General features: G+C 40.9%; 1 protein-coding gene across 10 annotated transcripts in view; it reads left to right on the top strand.

Moving 5' to 3' along the window:
* The window catches only part of LOC144499695 (putative E3 ubiquitin-protein ligase HERC1), a 297,885-nt gene extending 276,809 nt beyond the window's left edge, over nt 1–21,076 (top strand). For all 10 annotated transcript variants that reach the window (XM_078222046.1, XM_078222037.1, XM_078222064.1 and 7 more), the window contains 6 exons: nt 5,782–5,947; nt 6,175–6,251; nt 8,513–8,765; nt 10,222–10,374; nt 13,239–13,544; nt 20,408–21,076. In XM_078222046.1, the coding sequence (XP_078078172.1) occupies nt 5,782–5,947; nt 6,175–6,251; nt 8,513–8,765; nt 10,222–10,374; nt 13,239–13,544; nt 20,408–20,593 (1,141 nt within the window). In that variant the 3' untranslated portion in view covers nt 20,594–21,076. The remainder of the gene's footprint in view (nt 1–5,781; nt 5,948–6,174; nt 6,252–8,512; nt 8,766–10,221; nt 10,375–13,238; nt 13,545–20,407) is intronic.
* The last annotated feature ends 3,887 nt before the right edge of the window (nt 21,077–24,963 follow it).

The raw sequence follows: 24,963 nt of genomic DNA, 5'->3' as shown, positions 1-24,963 counted from the left end.
GTAGAATGATAGTAAAAAGAGGAGGGGGAAGTGATTAGGGACTTGAAAGGGTTTCTACGTGGAGGCTAAGGGCATGGCTGAGATACTAAATTAATACATTGCATTTGTCTTTACCAAGGAAGATGTTGCCCGGGCCATGATGAAAGAGGAGGTTGCTTAATCACATGATGAGTATAAAATTGATTGGTATTAGATGAGCTGGCTGTACTTGAAGTTAATAAGTCATCAGGATCAGATGGGATGCATCCAAGATTACTGAGGGAAGTAAGGGTAGGAATGGCAGTGGCACTGGCCAAAATGTTCAAATCCTCTTTAGATATAGGGGTGATGCTAGAGGATGAAAACATTGCAAATGTTGCACCATTGTTCAAAAAAGGATGTAAAAATAAGCCCAGCAACTGCAAGCCAGCCAGTTTAATCTCAGTGATGGGGAAGCATTTAGCGACAATAATTTGGAACAAAATTAATGGCCACTTGGGGAAATGTGTGTTAATTGAGGAGACCAGCATGGATTTGTTAAACAAAAGTCATGTTTAGTTGAATTATTTGAGATTTTGATGAGGTACCAGAGAGGGTTGATGAGGTTAATGCTGTTGATGTGGTGTACATGGGCTTCCAAACGGCATTTGATACAGTACTGCACCATCAGACTCGTGAGCAAAGTTATAGTTTATAGAATAAAAGGGACAGTAGCAGCATAGATATGTATTGGCTCAATGACAGCAAACAGTATAGCTCTGAGGAAGAGTCCTGCAGACTTGAAATGTTAGCTCTGTTCTGTACACTGATACTGTCAGATCTGCTGAGATTGTCCAGCATTTTCTGTTTTTGTTGTTGCAATAAACATTTTTTTTTCAGACTGGAGGAATGTCTGTATTGGGGTTCCCCGGTGGTTGGTGTTAGGACCCCTGCTCTTCCTGCTTTATATTAAAGACCTAGGCTTTGGTATACAGAGCACAATTTCAAAATTTACACATGAAACAAATCATTGGAAGTATGAGGAGAATAATAAATTTCAAAAGGACATGGATGGATGGGCAGATGAAATTTAATATAGCAAGGTGTGAAATGATTGATTTTGGTAGGAAAATGGGATGAGGCAATATAAAAGAGAGAGTATAATTCTAAAGGGCGTGCAGGAGCAGAGACACTTGGGTGTCCATGTATATAAATCATTGAAGATGGCAGAATTGGTTGAGAGTGCAGTTAAGAAGGCATTCGGCATCCTGAACTTTGCAAATAGGGGCATGATGAACAAAAGCAAGGGAGTTATGATAAACTTGTATAAAACACAAGTTTGGCGTCAACTAAATATTATGTTGAATTCTGTGAACCACACTTTACCAAGTTTGTGAAGGCATTAGAGAAGATGCAGAAGGGATTCACTAGACTAGTTCCTGACTCAGCTTCTGATGTCATTACGACCTTCAGACAAGGAGAAAAACGTTGAAACTCCAGAGGTGAGGTGAGAGTAACTGCCCTGACATCAAGGCAGCGTTTGGCCAAGTCTGGCATCAAAGAGCCCTAGTAAAACTGGAGTCGATGGAAATCGGGGTTAGAGTTATACCGAGCACATAGGAAGATGGTTGTAGGTGTTGGAGGTCAATCATCTCCATTCCAGAACATCACTGCAAAAGTTCCTAAGGGTAGTTGGCCTAGACCCAACCATTTTCAACTGCTTTATCAATGACCTTCCTTGCATCATAGGGTCAGAAGTGGGAATGTTCACCTATGATGTTCGCCAATTAGTTCAGCACCATGCACGACTCCTCAGATACTGAGGCAGTCCATGTCCAAATGCAGCAAGGCCTGGGCAATATTGGGCTGACAGGTGGCATGTCACAGTTGCACCACACAAGTGCCAAACAATGACCATCTCCAACAAGGGTGAAATTCAATGACATTACCATCACTGAATCCCACACTATCAACTTTCTTGGGGGTTACCATTGACCAGAAACTGAATTGGACTAACCATATAAATATTGTGGCAACAATGCAGGTCAGAGGCTGGGAATCCTGTGGCGAGTAAGTCATCTCCTGTCTCTCCAAAGACTGTCCACTATCAGCAAGGCACAAGTTAGGAGTGTGATGGAACACTCTCCACTTTCCTAGATGAGTGCAGCTCCAGCAACACCCAAGAAGCTTGACACCATCCAGGACAAAGCAACTGCTTGATTGGCACCCCAAACACTAACATTCACACTCTCTCCACCACTGACACACTATGGCAGCAGTGTGTACCATCTACAAGATGCATTGCAGGAACTCACCAAGCCTCCTTCGCAGATGACACTAAGATGGGTGGAAGAGAAAAGTTTGCAGAGGACGCTGAAAGTCTGCAAAGGGATATAGATCATCTAAGTGAGTGGGCGAGGGTCTGGCAGATGGAGTACAATGTTGGTAAATGTGAGGTCATCCATTTTGGTTGGAATAACAGCAAAATGGACTATTATTTAAATGGTAAAAAATTGCAGCATGCTGCTGTGCAGAGGGACCTGGGTATCCTTGTGCAGGAATCTCAAGGAGTTGGTTTGCAGGTGCAGCAGGTAATTAAGAAGGCAAATGGAATTTTGTCCTTCATTGCTAGAGGGATGGAATTTAAAAACAGGGAGATTATGTTGCAGCTATATAAGGTGCTGGTGAGGCCACACCTGGAGTACTGTGTACAGTTTTGGTCTCCTTACTTGAGAAAGGACATACTGGCACTGGAGGGGGTGCAGAGGAGATTCACTAGGTTGATTCTGGAGTTGAGAGGGTTGGCTTATGAGGAGAGACTGAGTAGACTGGGGCTATACTCGTTGGAATTCAGAAGAATGAGAGGAAATCTTATAGAAACATATTTGATTATGAAGGGAATAGATAAGATAGAAGCAGGAAAGTTGTTTCCACTGGCGGGCGAAACTAGAACTAGGGGGCGTAGCCTCAAAATAAGGGGAAGCAGATTTAGGACTGATTTGAGGAGGAACTTCTCCACACAAAGGGTTGTGAATCTGTGGAATTCCCTGCCCAGTGAAGCAGTTGAGGCTATCTCATTGAATGTTTTTAAGGCAAGGATAGATAAATTTTTGAACAGTAAAGGAATTCAGGGTTATGATGAGCAGGCGGGTAAGTGGAGCTGAGTCCACAAAAAGATCCGCCATGATCTTATTGAATGGCGGAGCAGGGTCAAGGGGCCAGATGGCCTACACCTGCTCCTAGTTCTTATGTTCTCCTTCGACAGCATCTTCCAAACCCACAATCGCTACCATCTGGAAAGGCACATGGGACACCACCACCTGGAGGTTCCCCGCCAGGCCACTCACCATCTTGTCTTGGAAATAATCACCATCCCTTCATTGTAGCTCGGTCAAAATCCTGCACCGCCCTCCCTATCAGCACTATGTACCATGTGGACTGCAGTGGTTCAATGAAAGCAGCTCACTATCATTGCCTCAGAGCAATTAGGGATGGGCAATAAATACTAGCCAGCAACATTCACATCCCATGAATGAATTTTAAAAATGTTCCTGAAATGAAAAAAACTTCATTTAATTAGATACAAAGAAGAAGCTGAAGCTTCTCTCCTTGGTGAAGAGAAGGTTCAGAGTAGATTTGATAGTGATATTCAAAATCATGAAAGGTCTGGACAGAGTAAATAGGGAGAAACTGTTTCCATTGGCAGAAGGATCAAGAACCAAAACACACTGATTTAAGGTGACTGGCAAATGAAACAATGGCAACATGAGGAAAAATGTTTTTACATAACAAATGGTTAAGAACTGGAATGCACTGCCTGAGAATATGGTTGAGGAAGCTTCAATCTTGACTTCCACAGGGAATTAGATCATTGTCTGAAGAGGACGAATTTGCAGGGCTATGAGCAAAAAGCAAGGGAATAGGTGAAACTGTTACATGCCACCTGTCAGCCCAATACTGCCCAGGCTGAAAGGCCTCTTTCTTTACTGTAACCATTCAATGGTTCTTGGGTCCTAAAAGTAATTTAAAAGGTTTATAGAATGTTGCCGCTAATCTCATTCTGCTGTGTGTGCAAATAGGGTAGAAGTTTTGTTAGATTTTTGATAAGCCAGTGGGTGAAAATTTATCAGAGTTAGATGGGAATGTGGAGTTGAGGTTCCAGAAAAGGTTTATTGGCCTTGGAGAGGGTGCAGTACAGATTCCCCAGAAAGGAAGGTTTAATTATGAGCACAGATTACATAAATTAGTCTTGTAATCCCTTGAGTCTTAAAGATTTTGGGATGATCTGATTGAGGAGTTGAGAGGGTAGACAACGAGAAAACATTTCCTCCAGCGGAGAAGTGCAGAACAAGGAATATAATTTTGAGATGAGAGGTAAGGAGTTCAGGGATGATGTCAGGTTGCACATCTTCACATAATCAGAAATTCTTTCTCCCTGTTGAGGCCAGGTCAATTGAAAATTTAAAATCTGTGATCGATTGATTTTTGTATGGCAAGGGTTTTGAGAGTTATAGTGCAAATAGAGTTAGGATATAATCAGCAATGATCTAATTTAGTGGCTGAACAGGCTCAACAGGATGGATACCTCATCCGTTACCAGTGATGATTTCTTCTGAAAGAAATAATGGATTTATAGTGAAAGCAAAATTTGGTGGATGCTGGACATCTGAAATTAAAATAGAAAATGCTGCCAAAGCTCAGCACATCTGATATCATCTGTGGAGAAAGTTAATGTTTCGAGTGAAATATAACTCTACTTCGGAGCAGAAGAGCAAATTCATAGTGTTGAACTTAATGGAGGATTGTTTTCCAACTGAAAAGAAGACAGGGCAATAATGAATGATTCTGAGAAAAACCACAAAAAAGCCAATGACACTGATATTACTAAAATATATCCAAGATGGTGGCAGTTTGAGTTCACTTTTAATCGTTGGTGATAGAGCGCTAAATTACAAAATAATAAAATGGCTTTTCAGCTGTGAAAAGAGGATCTCAGCAGACAGCCAGATATACATCATGTTCACAGGACAGAGAAAACAAACTCAGGAAAACACTCTCAGAAATGTCAGCACAGCAGGATAAGAGGGTGAAGTTCAGGGTTATGGAAGGTGCTGATGTCAGAAAGTTTTTCACATGAGCAAGCAATTGACAACAAGTTATCAGGAAGGGCAGTTGAGGCCAGGACACAAGTTAATACGATCAAAAAGTACCTGCCTGCTGTAATAGGAACGTAGCTGTCTTGATATTCTTGAAGAATGAGATGAACTAGACTGACTACAGATTATTTTGTAATCCTATAGCTGCAATGCTATTTTAATTCAAACAAATTTCACATTCCAATTTCTGTATGACGATCATGTCATGTACACATCTTGAAACAGCCCAAGTTCTAGGAGTGAAGCTTTATCTGAAAATCCGTATTGCCTTTGTACTGTAAATAAACTTGTTATTTACATAATGGAAGTCAATAAGACCCATCTCGGGGTATGTCTCATCTTGGAGTTTATTACTCGCAAGCTGAGTCCTCCCAGTATTAAAAATTAGCTTCCTATTGTTGCTGTTCTGATACAACAGTGCCAGGACAAGGCGGGTCCACAGCAATTAAGTCAATTAACACCCCAAAACAATCTTATTTATGAATCTGAACTATATTTGTCAATTTGAAAAATAAACCTTTAATCACGTGTTTGGAATGGAAATTTTTCTCATATACTGTCCATATATCAATATTGCATTATGGATTGCTAGCGTCAGCTCTTTGATTTTTTTAATTTGCAGCAAATGTATTACCATTATGTTCATTTATGTGTATTTGACATGCAGGGGCCGATCAACCAAGCCTATCTTCATTCAGATTGCCAAGCAGGTTGTACAGCTCAATGCCTCAGAACTGAGGCTTCCATCACGAGCTTGGAAAGTGAAGTTGATCGGGGAAGGTGCTGATGATGCTGGTGGGGTATTTGATGACACAATTACAGAAATGTGCCAGGTAAATTTGCATATACATAGAATTCAGAATTTGAGCGTATTTACGGATTATTTTTTGGCTTGTGCACTTTGATTCATTTTTGGAAATCAATTCATTGAGAATCGTCTTTACTAACAAAGTTTTCTTGATTTGATGTAATGGGGAATGTAAATGGAAGAGAATATGTTACGGGAAGAACTATAGGTTCTATTATTGACTAATTAATTTCAACCTTTTTTCATTTCCAGGAATTAGAAACAGGAGTGGTTGATCTACTGATTGCAACACCAAATGGCACGGCTGAAGTTGGTAGCAATAGAGACAGGTGAAACAGATGCTTTATTTTAATTATTAAAGAAAGAACTTGCAAATTATTTTTCTATATATATTAGTATTAACTCCTGTCAGGAAACATGTAAACCAATTTGTAAATAGCAACATCCCACATAATATGCTGAGATTTAATGACCATATTATTATTTATTTTATTAATTTGAGATGTGGGCATTTCTGGCAAGGCCTACATTAATTATACATCCCTAATTGCGTGTAGGATGATGGTGCCTTGAACAGTGAAGATCCATGGGGTGTAGGTATGTCCACATTAATGTAGGTAGGAAGTTTCAAAATGTTGATCCAACAGGTGTGTGACTTAGACAAGACTGTGCAATTAGTGATATTCCCATGAGCCTGCTGCCCTTGTTCATTTAGGCAATAGAGATCATAGATTTGGAAGATGCTGTTGAAGAAGCCCTTTTGATTTGCTGAATTATATCTTGTATATGATATATATTGCTGCCATTGTGTACTGGTGGTGGAGGAAGTGAATGTATAAGGGGGTAGATGAGGCACCAAAAGAATGGCCTGCTTTGCTCTGGATTTTGTCAAACATCTTGAGTGTTGTTGGAACTCATCCAATCAAGTGGAGAGTATTCTATCACACTCCCTATCTATGTGTTGTATGTGGCAGAAAAGCTTTGGGGAATTAGAAAATAACTTACCCACCCCTGAATACCTAGCGTCTTACCAGCTATTGTAGCCACAGTTTTTTTTATGGTTGGTCCAGTTAAGTTTCAGGTCAATGATGATCCCCAGAACGTTGATGATGCTGGTTGCTGGGGAGGAGTCATCAATAGTACTACATTTGAAAGTAAAGCAAAGGTCTCTCTTGTTGGAAATGGACATTGTCTGACAGTGTGGCGTGAATGTTACTTACCATGTATTAAGCCAAGATTGAATGTTGTCCAGGCTTTGCTGTACGTAGTCATGGACTGCTTTGTTATATGAGGAGTTGCAAATAGAACTGAGCAGTAAGCAACCCTAAATGAACATCCCTTCTTCTGACATAATGGAGGAAAGTCTATTGAAGAAACAGCTGAGAATGAATAGGATTCATACACTGCTGTGAAGATCTCTGCAATGATGCCCTGGGGCTGAGAAGATTGGCCATCTTCCTTTATGCTAGGCATGACTCAAGCCAGTAGGGTTTCTCCCTGTTCCCATTGACTTTGATTTTGACTGGAATTTAGCTCTTTCATCCATGTTTCAGTAAAGGCAAGTAATAAAGTCTGAAGTGAAGTTTACCTGGCGGAGCCCAAACAACACTGGTGAACAGGTTTTTGGGAACCAAGAAGTTTTTTAGTTAAATTGGTTGAAAGAAATAGATTAGCCTAAATACTGGGAGATTTCCTTTCCTTATCTTTGAATAGTTCAGTGTTACTTCTGCCTCAGACTGGGTATAAGGCCTGGGTTTTGTATCTAATCTATAGAACAGTAGGGTATTATGTGCTCAAGTTCTGGAATGAGTCTTAAATCCACAAACTTATGGCAAAGGGAAGTGTGCTATCACCAGAGTTGACACAGGGCAGCATGGTGGCACAGTGGTTAGCACTGCTGACTCACAGTGCCAGGGACCTGAGTTCAATTCTGGCCTCAGGTAACTCTGTGTGAAGTTTGCACATTCTCCGTGTCTGTGTGAGTTTCCTCCGGGTACTCCGGTTGCCTGCCACAGTCCAAAGATGTGCGGGTTAAGTGGATTGGCCATGCTAAATTGACTCTTACTGTCCCAAGATGTGTAGGTTAGGAGGATTAGCAGGGTTATGGGGATAGGGTCTGGGTGGGATGCTCTGTTGGAGAGTCAGTGCAGACCCGATGGGCCAAATGGCTGCTTCCTGCACTGGATTCTATGAGGGATTCTATGATCACCAGTGGGTTGATTGGCCATGATAAATTTCCCCTTATTGTCAGGGAGATTAGCAGGGTAAATATGTGGGGTTACAGGGATGAGGCCTGGGTGGGATTGTCGTCGGTGCAGGCTCAATGGGCCAAATGGCCTCCTTGTGCACTGTAGGGATTCTATAATTCTAGGATCTTAGCCTTATCATGATGTCAAGAGAAGCCACAAATCCAGCAAATGAAGAGAATCTCAGACAAGTGAGCTTTCATTCATCTTGGGACTGGGCTTGGTGCTATAAAAAACAGATGGCATGGTTACACAAGTGGCCATTAAATGGCACATGATGCTAGGAAACTAAGTATTATGGGTTCAAATTCAAATGCCCAAATTAAACCCCTGTTTTCTTCCAGATTCTTGCTTAACCCATCAGCATGTACTGCTGAGCATCTCCAGCAGTTTAGGTTTTTGGGAATCCTGATGGCTGTGGCTATTCGGACCAAGAAACCATTAGACCTGCACCTGGCACCATTTGTGTGGAAACAACTTTGCTCAATCCCACTCAATTCTGAAGATTTGGAGGAGGTTGACTTGCTTTATGTTCGGAACTTGTATGGAATCTTGAATTTGGACGATAGTGGGATAACAGAGGAAAACTTCCTGGAGGTAAGGGATGAGTGGAATTTCTATTTAAATTTAGTAATTTTCTTTGACACAGGAAGATATGTGTTAGGATATTCAATCCATTGCAAACTGGAATGAATGGATCTGGTTGTGTGTCAGTAATCTGTACAATAGAATAATGGACATAGATTGTCACTTCCCAATTTCTAGTCTCCCCTTAACTTCCGTTAGAACTCCCCTTAACCATCTCTGCTCCAAGAAAACAATCCCAATTTCTGTTGTCTCTTCACATAACTTAAAACTGCGTTCCTAGTGACAACCTGGTATACCTGTTCTGAACTCTGAAGATGTTGACACCCTTTCTAAAGAATGGTGACGATAATTGAACATAAATGGCTAGGTTTTCAGAAAGACCCCATGGAGGATTCTGGGATTTCTGACCCCATTCCAAAGAATTGGAAAATTCAAAAAATCCAAAAATCTCTGCAGTCCTGTCCTAGCTGGCTGCATGTCTAGTCCTTTGCAATGTTTATGGGGTTGGGCCAGTTTTTCAAGCAGACATGGTTTGCGGCCACTCAGAGATGTCATGAACCATTGTATACATGAAGGAACCCTTTGATAGATAGATTTAAGCACTCCTCCTCCTCATGCATCCATGCTGAGGAATATCCCTCACCCGTCCCCTATGGTGCCTCAGGACGCCCATGCCACCCCAAGGTATTTCTATGCCCATTCACCCACTGTACACTGAATAAGGGCAATGAACCCTATAGTGATAATGGATGTATTAAAAATGATGTACTTAAAATAGTCACCTATTGATAATTTTCCACGTTCTTAAAAAGCATTTTTAACTACAGCCCAATAAAAGTGTCAATCGTTCAGACCCTTTAAAGTATCAATAGTTGAAACTGCAAGTACTTTAAATCTCACTATCTTGTGTAAATAAGTATTGCTTGATTAGCAGCTCTGGCTCTATGAATTTTTTCTGTCAATTGTACAATGTCTTACCTGGGTTTTAGCTCCCGCTGAAGAATATCACATTCTTTTTCAGTGCCTTTTCAAAGACTTGTGTGTGCACTCCCAGTTTTCAACACCCACTAATTGTGCCATTTAGTTTATAGTCCCTTTCATTATTCTTCCTACTAAATGCATTGCCTCACATTTCTCTATATTAACTTTTATCTGCTTTCTTTCAATTTTATCTATGTCCTCCAGAAGCCTACTACTATCTGTTTACAGTGTTAGGATTTGTGCCATCCACAAACTTTTGAAGTTATGTTCTTTTTCCCAAGCTATGTATATGTATCAAAAGGAGCACATGCTCTAATAGCAATGCCCAAGAGACTCTTGCTTCCCTGCCAAAAACCAACTGATCACTGGCACTCTGCCTTTTGTCTTCCAGTCAGTTTTGCTTCCATTCTGCTATTTTGCAGTACTTTAACAAACACATTCTGAAAGTCTGTACTCATCTCTCCTATCTTGAATTATTTTCTAGATGATTCCTTTGGATTCTTTTGTTGGTCAGAGTGCAAATGGTAAGGTTGTTCCAATAATTCCTGGAGGAAGTAGTATACCATTGACTTTTGGAAACAGGAAGGAGTATGTAGAGAGAGCGATTGAATATAGATTACATGAACTGGATCAACAGGTGAGCATCAAAATCCTTTCGAAAGGTTTTAATTTCTGTGTGAAGCTATAACTGATTAACCACCCAGGCACTTGCAACTAGACTGCATACATAGCTGCATCTGACCACTGTCTGGTGATCTCAGTTGAAAATTGTACGTTTATTGTGTGTTTGTAAATGATTAGCAAGAACAAATGAAACTCATTATTTTGCCAGTTTAACCACCCTTTTGAGTGGCTTTCTGGTGCAGTTGCTTGAATACCAATAGAGGTGTGATGCTGGAGAGGCTATCAACAACATAGGCAAGAGAGAAGAAACTTAAAAGGAAGTAACTTGTTAGTAGTAGTTATCTGCACACCTCAGTATTTGCAATACAAGCCAGTATCCCTGGATTGTATATATTTATAACTTATTTTAAAGAAATATTGGCATCAAATGTAGTGGGGGAGTCAATTTGAATCATCTTGTGGCTTTATTCATAGTTGTCTGTAATTTGAATCTTAGCATTCAGTATACAGCTACTGTTTGCAATTGGAGATATTCAGCAGATCTGGCAGCAGCTGTGGAGAGAGAAAAATAAAGGGAACTCTCCAGGTCATTGACCTGAAACACTAACTCTGTTTCCTCTCTCAAAGAGCAAAGAAAATTACAGCACAGGAACAGGCCCTTCGGCCCTCCAAGCCTGCACCAACCATGCTGCCCGACTGAACCAAAACCCCCTACCCTTCCGGGGACCATATCCCTCTATTCCCATCCAAATCATGTATTTGTCAAGACTCTATCGTATCTGCTTCCACTACCTCCCACGGCAGTGAGTTCCGGGCACCCACCAACCTCTGTGTAAAAAAACTTGCCTCGTACATCTCCTTTAAACCTTGCCCCTCGCACCTTAAATCTATGCCCCTTAGTAATTGACTCTTCAACCCTGGGAAAAAGCTTTTGACTATCCACTCTGTCCATGCCTCTCATAATCTTGTAGACTTCTATCAGGTTGCCCCTCAGTCTCTGTCGTTCTTGTGAGAACAAACCAAGTTTCTCCAACCTCTCCTCATAGCTAATGCCCTCCATACCAGGCAACATCCTGGTAAATCTTTTCTGTACTTTCTCCAAAGCCTTCACATCCTTCTGGTAGTGAGGTGATCAGAATTGAACACTATATTCCAAGTGCGGCCTAACTAAGGTTCTATAAAACGGCAACATGACTTGCCAATTTTTAAACTCAATGCCCCGGCCGATGAAGGCAAGCATGCTGTAAGCCTTCTTGACTACCTTCTCCACCTGCGTTGCCGCTTTCAGTGATCTGTGTACCGGTACACCTAGATCCCTCTGCCTATCAATACTCTTAAGGGTTCTGCCATTTACTATATATTTCCCATCTATCTCCACAGATGCTGCCTGACCTGCTGAGTATCCCCAACATATTCTGTTTTTCTTTCAGATTTCCAACATCCACTATTATTTAACTATTTAAAATTAATGTAATCACATTGATGTTTTGATTCCTTTTACATTTATAACATAAAACATTTGTAGTTTGATAGTCAATATATGTTCCAGACTGAATTATACTGCTGTTTTTCAAATGTATACCTCAATCCCGATTTTTCGCTATATTCCAATGTGATATCTCAGGAGAGGCCTGCACCTGGCTTGACGCTGCCACACCTGCTTCATGTAAATCTGTGTAACGTGATCAAATTTCTTTAGAATAAGATCCTTAAATTTTCTCTGGGTTACTAGATTGGTTTGCATTGTTTTAAGCAAAGAGTTTAGAAAAATATATATGTATTGCTGAAAAATATGTCAAAACTTTTAATTTTGTACTCATCAGGATACCACAAGAATACATACAAGAGGAAAACATCCATTGATTTCTGTTTGAGAAGAAAATGTTGTTTTGTTACCAATTGGTCTCTGATTGTTAGAGACATTGTATAAGGTGCTGGTGAGGCCACACCTGGAGTACTGTGTACAGTTTTGGTCTCCTTACTTGAGAAAGGATATGCTGGCACTGGAGGGGGCGCAGAGGAAATTCACTAGGTTGATTCCGGAGTTGAGAGGGTTGGCTTATGAGGAGAGACTGAGTAGACTGGGGCTATACTCATTGTAATTCAGAAGAATGAGGGGAGATCTTATAGAAACATATTTGATTATGAAGGGAATAGATAAGATAGAAGCAGGAAAGTTGTTTCCACTGGTGGGTGAAACTAGAACTAGGGGGCATAGCCTCAAAATAAGGGGAAGCAGATTTAGGACTGAGTTGAGGAGGAACTTCTTCACACAAAGGGTTGTGAATCTGGAATTCCCTGCCCAGTGAAGCAGTTCAGGCTACTTCATTGAATGTTTTTAAGGCAAGGATAGATAAATTTTTGAACAGTAAAGGAATTAAGGGTTATGGTGAGCGGGCGGGTAAGTGGAGCTGAGTCCATGAAAAGATCAGCCATGATCTTATTGAATGGCGGAGCAGGCTCGAGGGGCCAGATGGCCTACTCCTGCTCCTAGTTCTTAAGTTCTTATGTTGCCATGGAGAATTATCAGTTGATGGTGACTGACAGTTAGCTGCCAAACATTGTTTGAAATTTAAACCAGATAGCTTGACCCTGATTGGCCAAGACATTGCTCTGAGGAAGAATCATTGAATGGCTTTCATTTATTTTGTTTGGATGAAACAGATGCAATGTGTGTACATGTGCTTTCTGTCTGCAAAGAACAGGGTCTAGTGTATTAATCCATGTAGCTTCCAGTACGTGAACATGTGACGTGCTGCATCTTTTTAAAAATAAATATTTGGCTTCATATTAACCGTCGGTCATTTGCCAAGAAAACATCCCAGTAACGAATTAATTTACAATTAACGTGTTCCCTTGGTATTTGTTCATTTTCAGATAGCAGCAATCAGACAGGGGATGTCAGCTATTGTCCCTGTACCTCTGCTGTCTCTACTGACAGAAAGACAGCTTGAACAGCTCGTGTGTGGGATGCCAGAAGTGAATGTAGATACTTTAAAGAAAGTTGTACGTTACCGTGACATTGTCGAAAACCATCAACTACTGAGTTGGCTGTGGCAAACGCTGCACGAGTTTTCGAATGAAGAGAGGGTGCTGTTTCTTCGCTTTGTCTCTGGACGCTCCAGGCTGCCAGCCAATCCTGCAGACATCTCTCAGAAATTTCAGATCATTAAAGTGGACAGGGTAGGTATTCCGCATTGAGAAATTCCATTGATGACTTTGTATGATTGTCTTTTAACTAAATCTTGTGCATTTGAAGGCCAATAGAGTTTGATACTCAGATTTGCCTACAGTATATGCTGGGAAAGAAATAATCTTTCTGCCCTGAAGTTTAACCCAAAGAAATTCATCTATGTCAAGGATCAATATCAGCTGACTCTCTTTCTGTTCTCTTGTCCTCCTATCAGCTGTCCCTGTTGACTGTTTTGTCTCCTCCACTCTTTCACTGCTTGGACATTATCGTGATAACCTTTCTTGTCCTGGCTGCCAGTGTAGATTTAAATCATTTTTCCCAGCAGCTATATGCTGGCTGTCTCTGATTGTATGAGAATCTGGACTGAAAAGTGTAAAAATACTATCGTGGTGAAGGAACAAAGCACATTTCTATTCCAGTAACTGTTACTGTCAGCTAGTGCTCCACTTCTGCAACATTGTCACATTTACACACAGTCTAGCTCCAACTCCAGTTAGGTCCTAGTGTTGATTTAAGATTGAAGGTAACTTGGAAGGTTCGTTGGAGTAGAGTGCATCATTAATGATTACCAACTGCTGTGAAAATGCAATGTTCCAATTACAGGGGGGGACACAATGGCACAGTGGTTAGCATTGCTGCCTCACCGCGTCAGGAACCTGGGTTCGATTCCCGCTTGGGTCACTGTCTGTGTGGAGTTTGCAAGTTCTCCCTGTGTCTGTATGGGTTTCCTCCGGGTGCTCCAGTTTCTTCCCACAGTCCAAAAGATGTGCTGGTTAGGTGCATTGGCCATGCTAAATTCTCCCTCAGTGTACCCGAACAGGCACCGGAGTGTGGCGACTAGGGAATTTTCACAGTAACTTCATTGCAGTGTTAATATCAGCCTACCTGTGACACTAATAAATAAACTTAAAACTTAAGTTTCTGAAACCATGAATTTATTGATTCCAAAAGGCCAGATTGGTGTAAAATCGACAATGGGAGGTTGGAGAGTGAATACATAACCTGCAAAATGTGTTGTGATAGTTAAATCGGATGTTAATAGGATGTAAAATGGTTTCAAATTATTTTGATATTTACTGTTGCTATATCATTGTTAGCATTGTGAACTGTGAGGACAGTGTAGAACTTCAAAAGGACATGGAAAAGTTTGTGGAATGGATTGATGGACTGACAACTGGCAGATGAAATTCAATGTGGAGAAATGGGAAGAGATTTATTTTGATAGGAAGAACACGCAGGGACAATATAAAATACAGCGTACAGTTCTAAAGAGGAGGAGCAGAGGGACCTGGGGTATAGGGCATAAGTCATTGAAGGTGGCAGGACAGATTGATAAAGGATGCATAATCCTAGGTTTTGTTCATAGAGTATAAGAGCAAGGAGGTTATATTAAACTTAAGACACAAGTTTGGCCTCAGCTGGAGTATTGTGCCCAGTTCTGGACATCACACTTCAGGGAAGGGTGTTGAAGATATTGGAGAAAAGATTCATGAGAATGGTTCCTGCAATGAGAAACTTCAGTTATGAAGAAAGGATGCAGAAGTTGGGGCTGTTCTACTTGGCGAGAAGAAGGCTAAAAGAAAACTAGGTAGTGATGTTCAAAACTCATGAGGAAACTTAATAGAGTAGAGGGGAAAAACTCTTTCGTTTATGTAAGGATTGAGAATGAGAAGGCGCGAATTTAAAATAATTGGCAAAAGAAGCAAGCAATATGAGAAAATATTTTTCACTGAGTTTTTAAGGTCTGAAATGCACTACCTGGAAGTGTGATGGAGGCAGGTTCAATCAAACTTCCACCTAATCCCATTTACCAGCACTTGGCCCATTGCCCTGAATGTTATGACACGCCAAGTGCTCATCCAAATACTTCTTAAAGGATGTGAGACAACCCGTCTCTACTACCCTCCCAGGCAGCGCATTCCTGACCGTCTGGATAAAAAAGTTTTCCTCACATTAAACCTCCTGCCCCCCACCTGTCCCCTCATGACTGACCTTTCAGCGAAGGGGAACAGCTGCTCCTTATCCACTCTGTCCATGTCTCTCAACCAACTCAAGAACAGCATAGAGTCATAGAGGTTTACAGCATGGAAACAGGCCCTTCGGCCCAACTTGTCCATCCCACCCTTTTTTTAAAATGACTAAGCTAGTCCCAATTGCCCACGTTTGACCCATATCCCTCGATAGCCATCTTACTCATGTAACTGTCTAAATGCTTTTTAAAAGATAAAATTGTACTCGCCTCTACTACTACTTCTGGCAGCTTGTTCCAGACATTCACCATCCTCTGTGTGAAAAAATTGCCCCTCTGGACCTTTATGTATCTCTCCCCTCTCACCTTAAACCTATGCCCTCTAGTTTTAAACTCCCCTACCTTTTGGGAAAGGATATTGACTATCTAGCTGATCTATACCCCTCATTACTTTATAGAATTCTATAAGATCACTCCTATGCCTCCTACACTCCAGAGAAAAAATTCCCAGTCTGCCCAGCCTCTCCTTATAACTCAAATCATCAAGTCCTGGTGGGATGAATGAGATGTTAAGGGGTTAACATCCCACTGGTAGCATCATAATAAATCTTTTCTGCACTCTTTCTAGTTTAATAATATCCTTTCTATAATAGGGTGACCAGAACTGTACACAGTATTCCAAGAGTGGCCTTATCAATGTCTTGTACAACTTAAACAAGACATCCCAACACCTGTATTCAATGTTCTGACCAATGAAACCAAGCATGCCGAATACCTCCTTCACCACACTGTCCACCTGTGACTCCACTTTCAAGGAGCTATGAACTTGTACCCCTCGATCTCTTTGCTCTCACTCTTCCCAGTGCCCTACCATTAACTGAGTAAGTCCTGCCCTGGTTCAATCTACCAAAATGCATCACGCATTTATCTAAATTAAACTCCATCTGCCATTCGTCAGCCCACTGGCCCAATTGATCAAGATCCCGTTGCAATCCGAGATAACCTTCTTCACTGTCCACTATGCCACCAATCTTGGTGTCATCCGCAAACTTACTAACCACGCCTCCTATATTCTCATCCAAATCATTAATATAAATGAGAAATAACAGTGGATCCAGCACCGTTCCCAGAGGCATAATGCTGGTCACATGTCTCCAGTTTGAAAAACAACACTCTATAACCACCCTCTAGCTTCTGTCATCAAGCCAATTTTGGCTACCTCACCCTGGATCCCGTGAGATTTAATCTTATGCAACAACCTACCATACCGTACCTTGTCAAGAGCCTTGCTAAAGTCCATGTAGGCAGCATCAACTGCACTGCCCTCATCTACCTTCTTGGTTACCCCTTCAAAAAACTCAATCAAATTTGTGAGACATGATTTTCCATTCACAAAGCCATGCTGACTGTCCCTAATCAGCCCTTGCCTCTCTAAATGTCTGTAGATCCTGTCTCTCAGAATACCTTCTAACAATTTACCCACAGATGTGAGGCTCGCCAGCCTGTAGTTTCCAGGCTTATCCCTGCAGCCCTTTTTAGACATAGGGACAACATTTGCCACTCTCCAATCTTTAGGCACCTCACCTGTGGCTGTCGATGATTCAAATATCTCTGCTAGGGGACCCGCAATTTCCTCCCTAGCCTCCCACAATGTCCTAGGATACACTTCATCAGGTCTCGGGGATTTATCTACTTTGATGTGCTTTAAGACTATACGTACACCCCTCAACGCATCACTATTTATTTCCCCCAAGTTCACCTACATCCATGCCTTTCTCAATAGTAAATACTGATGAGAAATATTCATTTAGGATCTCACCTATCTCTTGTGGATCTGCACATAGATGACCTTGTTGATCCTTAAGAGGCCCTACTCTCTCCCTAGTTATGCTTTTGCCCTTTATGTATTTGTAGAATCTCTTAGATTCTCCTTTGCCTTATCTGCCAAAGCAATCTCTTGTCCCCTTTTTATCCTCCTGATTTCTCTCTTAACTTTATTTCTACAACCTCTATACTCTTCAAGGGATCCACTTGATCCCAGCTGCCTATGCATGTCATGTACCTCCTTCTTCTTCTTGACCAGCTTCTTCCCTGCGGCCATCAGACTGTCACACAGGATATATAAATATATATATATCTATACAAATAATTTTATTTTTATTTTACCTCTAAATAAGATTCATGCATTCACCTATGAGGCGCTATCAGCAGCAGCTGAATTGTATTCAATCACAGTCTGTAACCTCATGCAGATATGCACATGCATATCCCTCATTCTGCTGTTATCATTAAGGCAAGTGATTAAGCCTGGTTCAATGAAGAGTGTAGGACATCAGAAGCAGCACCAGGCATACCGAAAAATAAGATGTCAAACTGTTGAAGCTTCAACAGAGGACTACTTGCATGCCAAACAACAAAAGTAACATGCAATAAATGGAACTTAGCTATCCCACAACAACAGATCATTGAATTGAGTTGAATTGAATTAATTTATTGTCACATGTATTGGGATACAGTGAAATTTATTGTTTCTTGTGAACTATACAGACAAAACATACCAATTTTAGAGTACATAGGGGAGAAGGAAAGGCTAGGGTGCAGAATATCATGTTGCAATTACCGATAGGGTGAGGAGAAAGATCAGCTTAATGTGTGATAGGACCATTCAAAAGTCTGATGGCAGCAGGGAAGAAGTTGTTCTCGAATTGGTTGGTATGTGACTTCAAACTTTTGTATCTTTTTCCCCCAACGGAAGAACGTGGAAGAGAGTATACCCGGGGTGCGTGGGGTCCTTGATTATGCTGGCAGCGACAAGTGTAGACAGAGTAAATGGATCAGGTCAAAGCTCTGCAATCTGCCACATCCAGTCAGAAGCGGGGTGGACAATTAAACAACTAACTAGAGGAGGGTCCACAAATATCCCCATCCTCAATGTTGGGAGAGCCCAGTATATCAGTGCAAAAGACAAGGCTGGAGCATTTGCAATAATCATCAGCCTGAAATGCCAAGTGGATGATCCATCCTGTGATCCCCAGGATCACAGCTGTCCCTTGACATTCAATGGCATTATCATTGCTGAATCCCCCACTATCAACATCCTGGGAGTTACTATTGACCAGAAGCTGAACTGGACTAGCCATATAAATAAATACTGTGTCTACCAGAGCAGGTCAAAGGCTAGGAATCCTGTGGCAAGTAACTCACCTTCTGATTCCCAAGGCCTGTCCACCATCTACAATAAGAAGTCTCACAACACCAGGTTAAAGTCCAACAGGTTTATTTGGTACGAAATACCATAAGCTTTCGGAGCGCTGCTCCTTCGTCAGATGGAGTGGAAAAGTGCTCCATCTGACGAAGGAGCAGCGCTCTGAAAACTTATGGTGTTTGCTACCAAATAAACCTGTTGGACTTTAACCTGGTGTTGTGAGACTTCTTACTGTGTTCACCCCAGTCCAACGCCGGCATCTCCACATCATGACCACCATCTACAAGGCAGATGTCAAGAGTATAATGGAATTCTCTCCACTTGCCTGAATGAGTAAAGTACCAACAACACTCATGAAGCTTGACACCATCCAGGACAAAGCAGTCCATTTGATTGCTACAAATATTCAATCCCTCCATAGAACCATAGAAAAGTTACAGCGCAGAAGGAGGCCATTCAGCCCATCTTGTTCATGCCAACTCGAGGACCCTAGATGCCTTTTCTCATCCCACCTTCCTGCACCCAGCCTATAGCTCTGTATCTTACAGCACTTTAAAGTATAGATCTAGGTACTTTTTTAAAACTTTTGAAAAGAGTTTAGGGTGACTACCTCCACCACCAACTTGGGCAGCGAATTCCAGACACTCACTCCCCTCTGCGTGAAAAAGTGCTTTCTCGTGTCTCCTCTAAACCTTCTGCCACTTATCTTGAATCTATGTCCCCTGGCTCTAGAATTCTCCACTAAGAGAAACAATTTTATCTGTCCACTCTATCCCTTCCCTCATAATTTTGTACACCTCAATCAAGTCACCCCGAAGCCTTCTTTGCACCAAGGAAAATAACCCCAACCTACTAAACTCGCCTCTTAGCTACACTTTTCTAGCCCTGACAACATTCTAGTAAACCTTGTCTGCACTCTGTCCAGAGCAATTACATCCATCCTGTAATATGTCCTTCTGCAAGTAAGAACTGCTTTACTTGTGTTACTGTTTTCATAGTTATTAATGTTCTGCTGAGTTAAACTTTGTTTTTCATTTATATGAAGATCATTCCTTTAAACAATGCAATCAACTACCTTATTTGTGGATCTCACGTTGTGACATCTTTTGGGCAACGAGGAGAAAATGACAAATGAAGAGAAAAGCAAAGTTTTTTTGATTTTGAGCATGGCAACACAAAGTTCAACACAGTGACCAGCTAGTTTATATCATGAGTTCACTCAACAGAATTTCAAATTAGCAGCACCATGGCTATGTTTGGGGCTGTCAGAGTTTGATGAGAGCATTGAGGACTGGACTGAATTGGTGGAGAGGTTGCAGCATTTCATTTGAGCAAATGAAATAGAAGATGAGGCTAAGCAATGCTCATGCAACATCCATATTCAGTGGTAGAATAAAAAGCTGTATGATCTTTCTGAACACCCGGTGCTCTTTATTCAGAAAATAGTTAGTAGTTTGTCCCCACCAAATCTTCTACCCCACAAATGTACATCAGAGTAACTTCATTGTAGTGTTAATGTAAGCCTACTTGTGACACTAATAAATAAACTTTAAAACTGATCCATTGTTATCCTCCACTAAAATAACTGAGAATATTTTAAACTGAGGCTCTTCAGAATTTCATGTTCTGTTTATAACATACTCTTTTTGTTCTATTAATATTTTTATTTGATTGTGCAGCCAGTCGATGGTCTTCCGACAGCACAGACTTGCTTCTTCCAGCTTCGTCTGCCTCCTTATTCAAGCCAACAGATGATGGCAGAACGTTTACGCTATGCCATTCAGAATTGCAGATCAATTGACATGGACAACTACATGCTCTCCAGGAATGCTGACACTGGGGAAGGTTCAGACAATGACTACTGAGAGCTGCTATTTCAATGCAACCACATCACCCTGAAAATCAATTTTTCAGTGAAAAGAATCTCAGGAGAAGAAAATGTGAACTAAGCAGCTTACAGATAGCCGAACATTTTTTTAAATTTATCTTTTCTACTTTGCAGGATAAGTACTTGCTCCATCACAAAATTTTACACCAAAAATGCACCAGTGTTACCTTTTAAAGAAAACTGTTTAGTTTGACTTTGTGCACTACTTAAGATCAGGAATTAACTATATCCTGTAAAATTGTAAAATGACTTTTTTTTTGTAGAAAGCATGTACATGTGGGACAGTGACTAAGTGCAGCACTTTGCCTAATTGAAGCATCTTGTGTACAGGACCAGGGTGGATGATTGCCAAACCGTAACCTGATTATGGAAACTTGACTAAGTGAATCTGATTCTTTGGTACTAAAATAATTTTCCATACCACACTGAACAATAAAGGATCTGGCGTGTGCTAACAACATGCTTAGCATTTTCTTCTGTGGCCAATGCACGGTCATGTTTGGTACTGACAGGAAATTATAATTAAATAGTTGATAGAAAAAGCAATTGTATCTTAGCACAGGAATGTAATGCATTCTATCGCATAAAGCTAGTTGAGTGGGAACAGAGAAGATTATTTATCCCTTTCAATTATTGAATTGATTACAAAAATATGCCAATTTTATTTCAGTTTAGTTATAATTATTATGATGAAAAGTTAACTGATACAGTACCAAGGAACTGGCCCGAGAATGGTCGGGGGGGCAGTGATCGGGCCATGTGGGAGGGGGAGGTTTGCTGGCCAGCGATCACGCAGGCAAGAAATCAGGAGGCTGGCAATGCTTGGCTCCTGCGCATGTGCCAATTTCAGCACTGACAGATCGGCGCATGCGCAGTGGCCCACTCAGCGCAATGCTGCATGCCTCTCCAGCAGGAAAAGGCCCTGCCCCTTGATGTTTAATGATATGCATGCAAGTGACCTCTCCAATGCACAGGGTGGGAGATTCTTCGCTGAAGTCCCACTGGAAAAAACAGCGTGAATTACTCCAGTTTTCAGGCAAATTCGACACTTAATTTTTTGGGAGAATTCCGGTCCTGAACTCCCACTTCAAAAATGAGTAGTTTCAGAAGAATATCAAGGAATAATGGTTGATTATCATCATACATTCCCAGCAGCCTCTAACTCCACACAATCAGTGTCTGGTTAGCTTTAAGAATTTAAAAACTGAATAATAAATCAACAAAACATTCTTCCAAACTTGATCTGTTTATTATTAAAGCATTTCTACTGACCGAGAAAAGCACTTCCATTCAGAAAAGATGAAATCTTTCAACAACGTCCAGTTGTAAGCAATGTTGTCATCTTACCAATGATTAAACATTGACAAAAGCCACTGGTTAAATAGGGTGACAATACAGTCTTCAGTTCTAAAATTAAAGTAGAACACAATGGTATACTTCATTCAGCAGTTGACTTTATTTTTGGTATGTGTGACTCCTTACATTGTTTTCAGTCAGTTATCAACGATAAAAAGTGAGTAATATTTTGGTTGAAAATTAAGCCAAATGTTATCACTCAGTTTCTCCCAGATTGCTCAATCTTTGTTTGGGCCCCATATCTAGTTTTATCAGACTTACTCCGAGAAGCTACTACTTTATCCAAGGAAAATGCATTGTGAGGTGATTTGGGAAATTGAACTAGGATCAGTTTTTGAAGTGGATTTGGGTTCATTCATTTCTTTCCTACCAATTTTGATCCTTCTGAGGTTTTTGACCATTTGTTCCATAGCCTGCTAGATGATTCAGCCATCTAGGAATCATCCTCTTTCACCTTTTCTGGATCAGGCGTGGTATCAAGAGATATTTATTTTCCTCCAATGCAGTAGTTGGGGTCTTGGGGGGGAAAAAAAGGGGTAAAGGAGAATAGAAATGTGGAGTTGAATTTTACTAACTTTGAAAATGTTCAGGAGTTTGGACCTGTTCAGGAGTCCTGACCCACTTGCTCACTGATGCAGTGGGTCTGCTGCAATCCAGCACTTCAATCATCACAGTGTCATTGTTCACATACAAGAAACAGTGATAACAGCAGCATTGATGGATAATTCTCATGGTAAATGGAGGTAAGAAATGGGTGCTTTGGTTAATATACATATTGGCATTATGAGTCCTGTCAGGCACGGGAATTTTATGGATATTTTCAGTTTAAAATATGGTTGATAACCATCCTGTTTATACTCGATTCGAACTTTTTAGTAACTGCGTTGCTAATGTTGCAATCCACTGTCTCTTTTCCTTTATGGTGGTGTTCCAGATCTTATTTTAAAACTTCATAACTTCCCATCAGTGAACTGTGCCTGTTATTTTGAAAAAAGTGGCTTGACGCTTTTAGAGACACAGAAGTGAAACTCCGGCTCATCCTCCATTAATGATATAAGGTGATGTACTGTAGCAGGATGAGAAAATGTAGTTATATAGGGTAATTTTTGAACAGTACTTTAGGAGACTTGGCAACCAACAAAGGAAACAAATCTAATTTTATGAACATAAGTTTTTTTTTGCCTGTTAATTTTCCCTTCCCATGTGACGATTAGTGGGCATAATGGACCAATTTAGGGTAAAACATACTTGTACTTCATGAAGGGTAATAACCAGCAAGCTTGTGATTTTTCTCGTCCAGATTACTGGTGGGGCAACAGTGAATATATGTGATGTGCAGAAAAGGTGCCAACAGAGAGACTCCTTCCACAGACGATCACTTGGCAACACCAGCTGCTATCTAACCTAGACTGCCTGAACTGGTAACTGCAACCAGTGATAATGGAAAAATATGAGGTTATGAAAAGGTATGAGGCATGGAATAATAATCTGAAGAAACATATTAAAAATGAACCATCCAAAGAAATATTCATGTAAAGGTCAGAAAGAGAACATCTGGGGTCAAACTGGCTTCTCAAAAAAGCAGTTAGAAGAAAAGAGAACACAGAAGTACAACATTTTAGCTAGATTGATCTGTGGTACACCAGGACTACCTAACCCAGCTTGTTAAGAAATAGGAGCAGGAGTAGACAATTCAGTCTGCTCTGCCATTCAATACAATCGTGGCTGATCTCATTTTCACATTCCTGCCCACTCCTCATAATTCTTCCATCACGTTACTAATTAAAAACCTATCTCCTCAAATTTCTTTAGTGTCCCAGCATCCACTACACTCTGGGGTAGAGAATTCCACCAATTCACGACCCTTTGAGTGAAGTCATTCCTCCTCATTTGTTTTAAATCTGCCACCCCTTAACCTAAAACTCTGGCCTCTCACTCTAGAATGTCCAACAAAGGGAAACGTCCACTCTACGTCTACCTTGTCGATCCCCTTTAGCATCTTGTGTATCTCAATTAGATCTCCTCTCATTCTTCTAAACTCCAGCGAGTATAGACCAAACTGCTCAATCTCTCTTCATAACACAAGTCCTTCATCGCTGGAATCAACCTAATGAACGTTCTCTGAAACGCATTTACACACTTCCTCAAGTAAGGGGACCAAAACTGTATGCAAGTATGCCAGATGCGGTCTCACCAGTGCTCTGTACAGCTGCAACAACACTTTATATATTCAATTTATTTCATGAGCAGCGAATGCAAAAGTTCAATTTACCTTCCTTACTACTTGCTGCACCTGCATTCTAACTTTCTGCACTTAATGTCCAAGAACCCCAGATCCATCTGCACCAAAGTATTTTGAAGTTTCTCTCCATTTAGATAATAATAGGAGCAGGAGTAGATGATATGGCCCATTGAGTCTGCTCCATTATTCAATGTCTGATCTCGGGCTTCAACTCCATTTTCCCACCTCCCTTGATTCCATGCGAGACCAAAAATCTATCCAAGTCTTAAATGTAGGAATTCCAAAGATTCATAACCTTTGAAGTAATTTCTCTTCATCTTGATCCTAAATGATCGGCCCCTTACCCTGAGACTGTGCCTCTATGTTTGAGATTCAACAACCAGTAGAAACAATCTCTTAGCATCCACCCTTATCAAGCCCCCTCAGAATTCTGTAGCTTTCAACAAGATGGCCTCTCATTCGCTTAAGCTCCAGCGAATAAGTCCAATTTACTCGATCTTTCCATTATAAGACAACGCCTCATCTGCAAGTATAAATTGTCGCATTGATTGAACCCAAGGTTTGGATTTCAATTCCAAACAACTCTATAAATCAATACTTTGGATATCTGTGGTGGCCTGGGCACACTCAAATATCAGCCAAAGAATATCTACTTATCTTAACTCTTGTAGATTGTTTAGTAGTAGTTTAAATTAAGGATTAAGGAAAATTAGTTTAGGCAACAAAAAGGAACAGAACCACACTTAGTA

Source organism: Mustelus asterias, chromosome 1 (genome assembly GCF_964213995.1).
Source record: "Mustelus asterias chromosome 1, sMusAst1.hap1.1, whole genome shotgun sequence".
NCBI classification, from domain to species: domain Eukaryota; kingdom Metazoa; phylum Chordata; class Chondrichthyes; order Carcharhiniformes; family Triakidae; genus Mustelus; species Mustelus asterias.
This window is presented reverse-complemented; position numbering and strand designations above follow the sequence as displayed.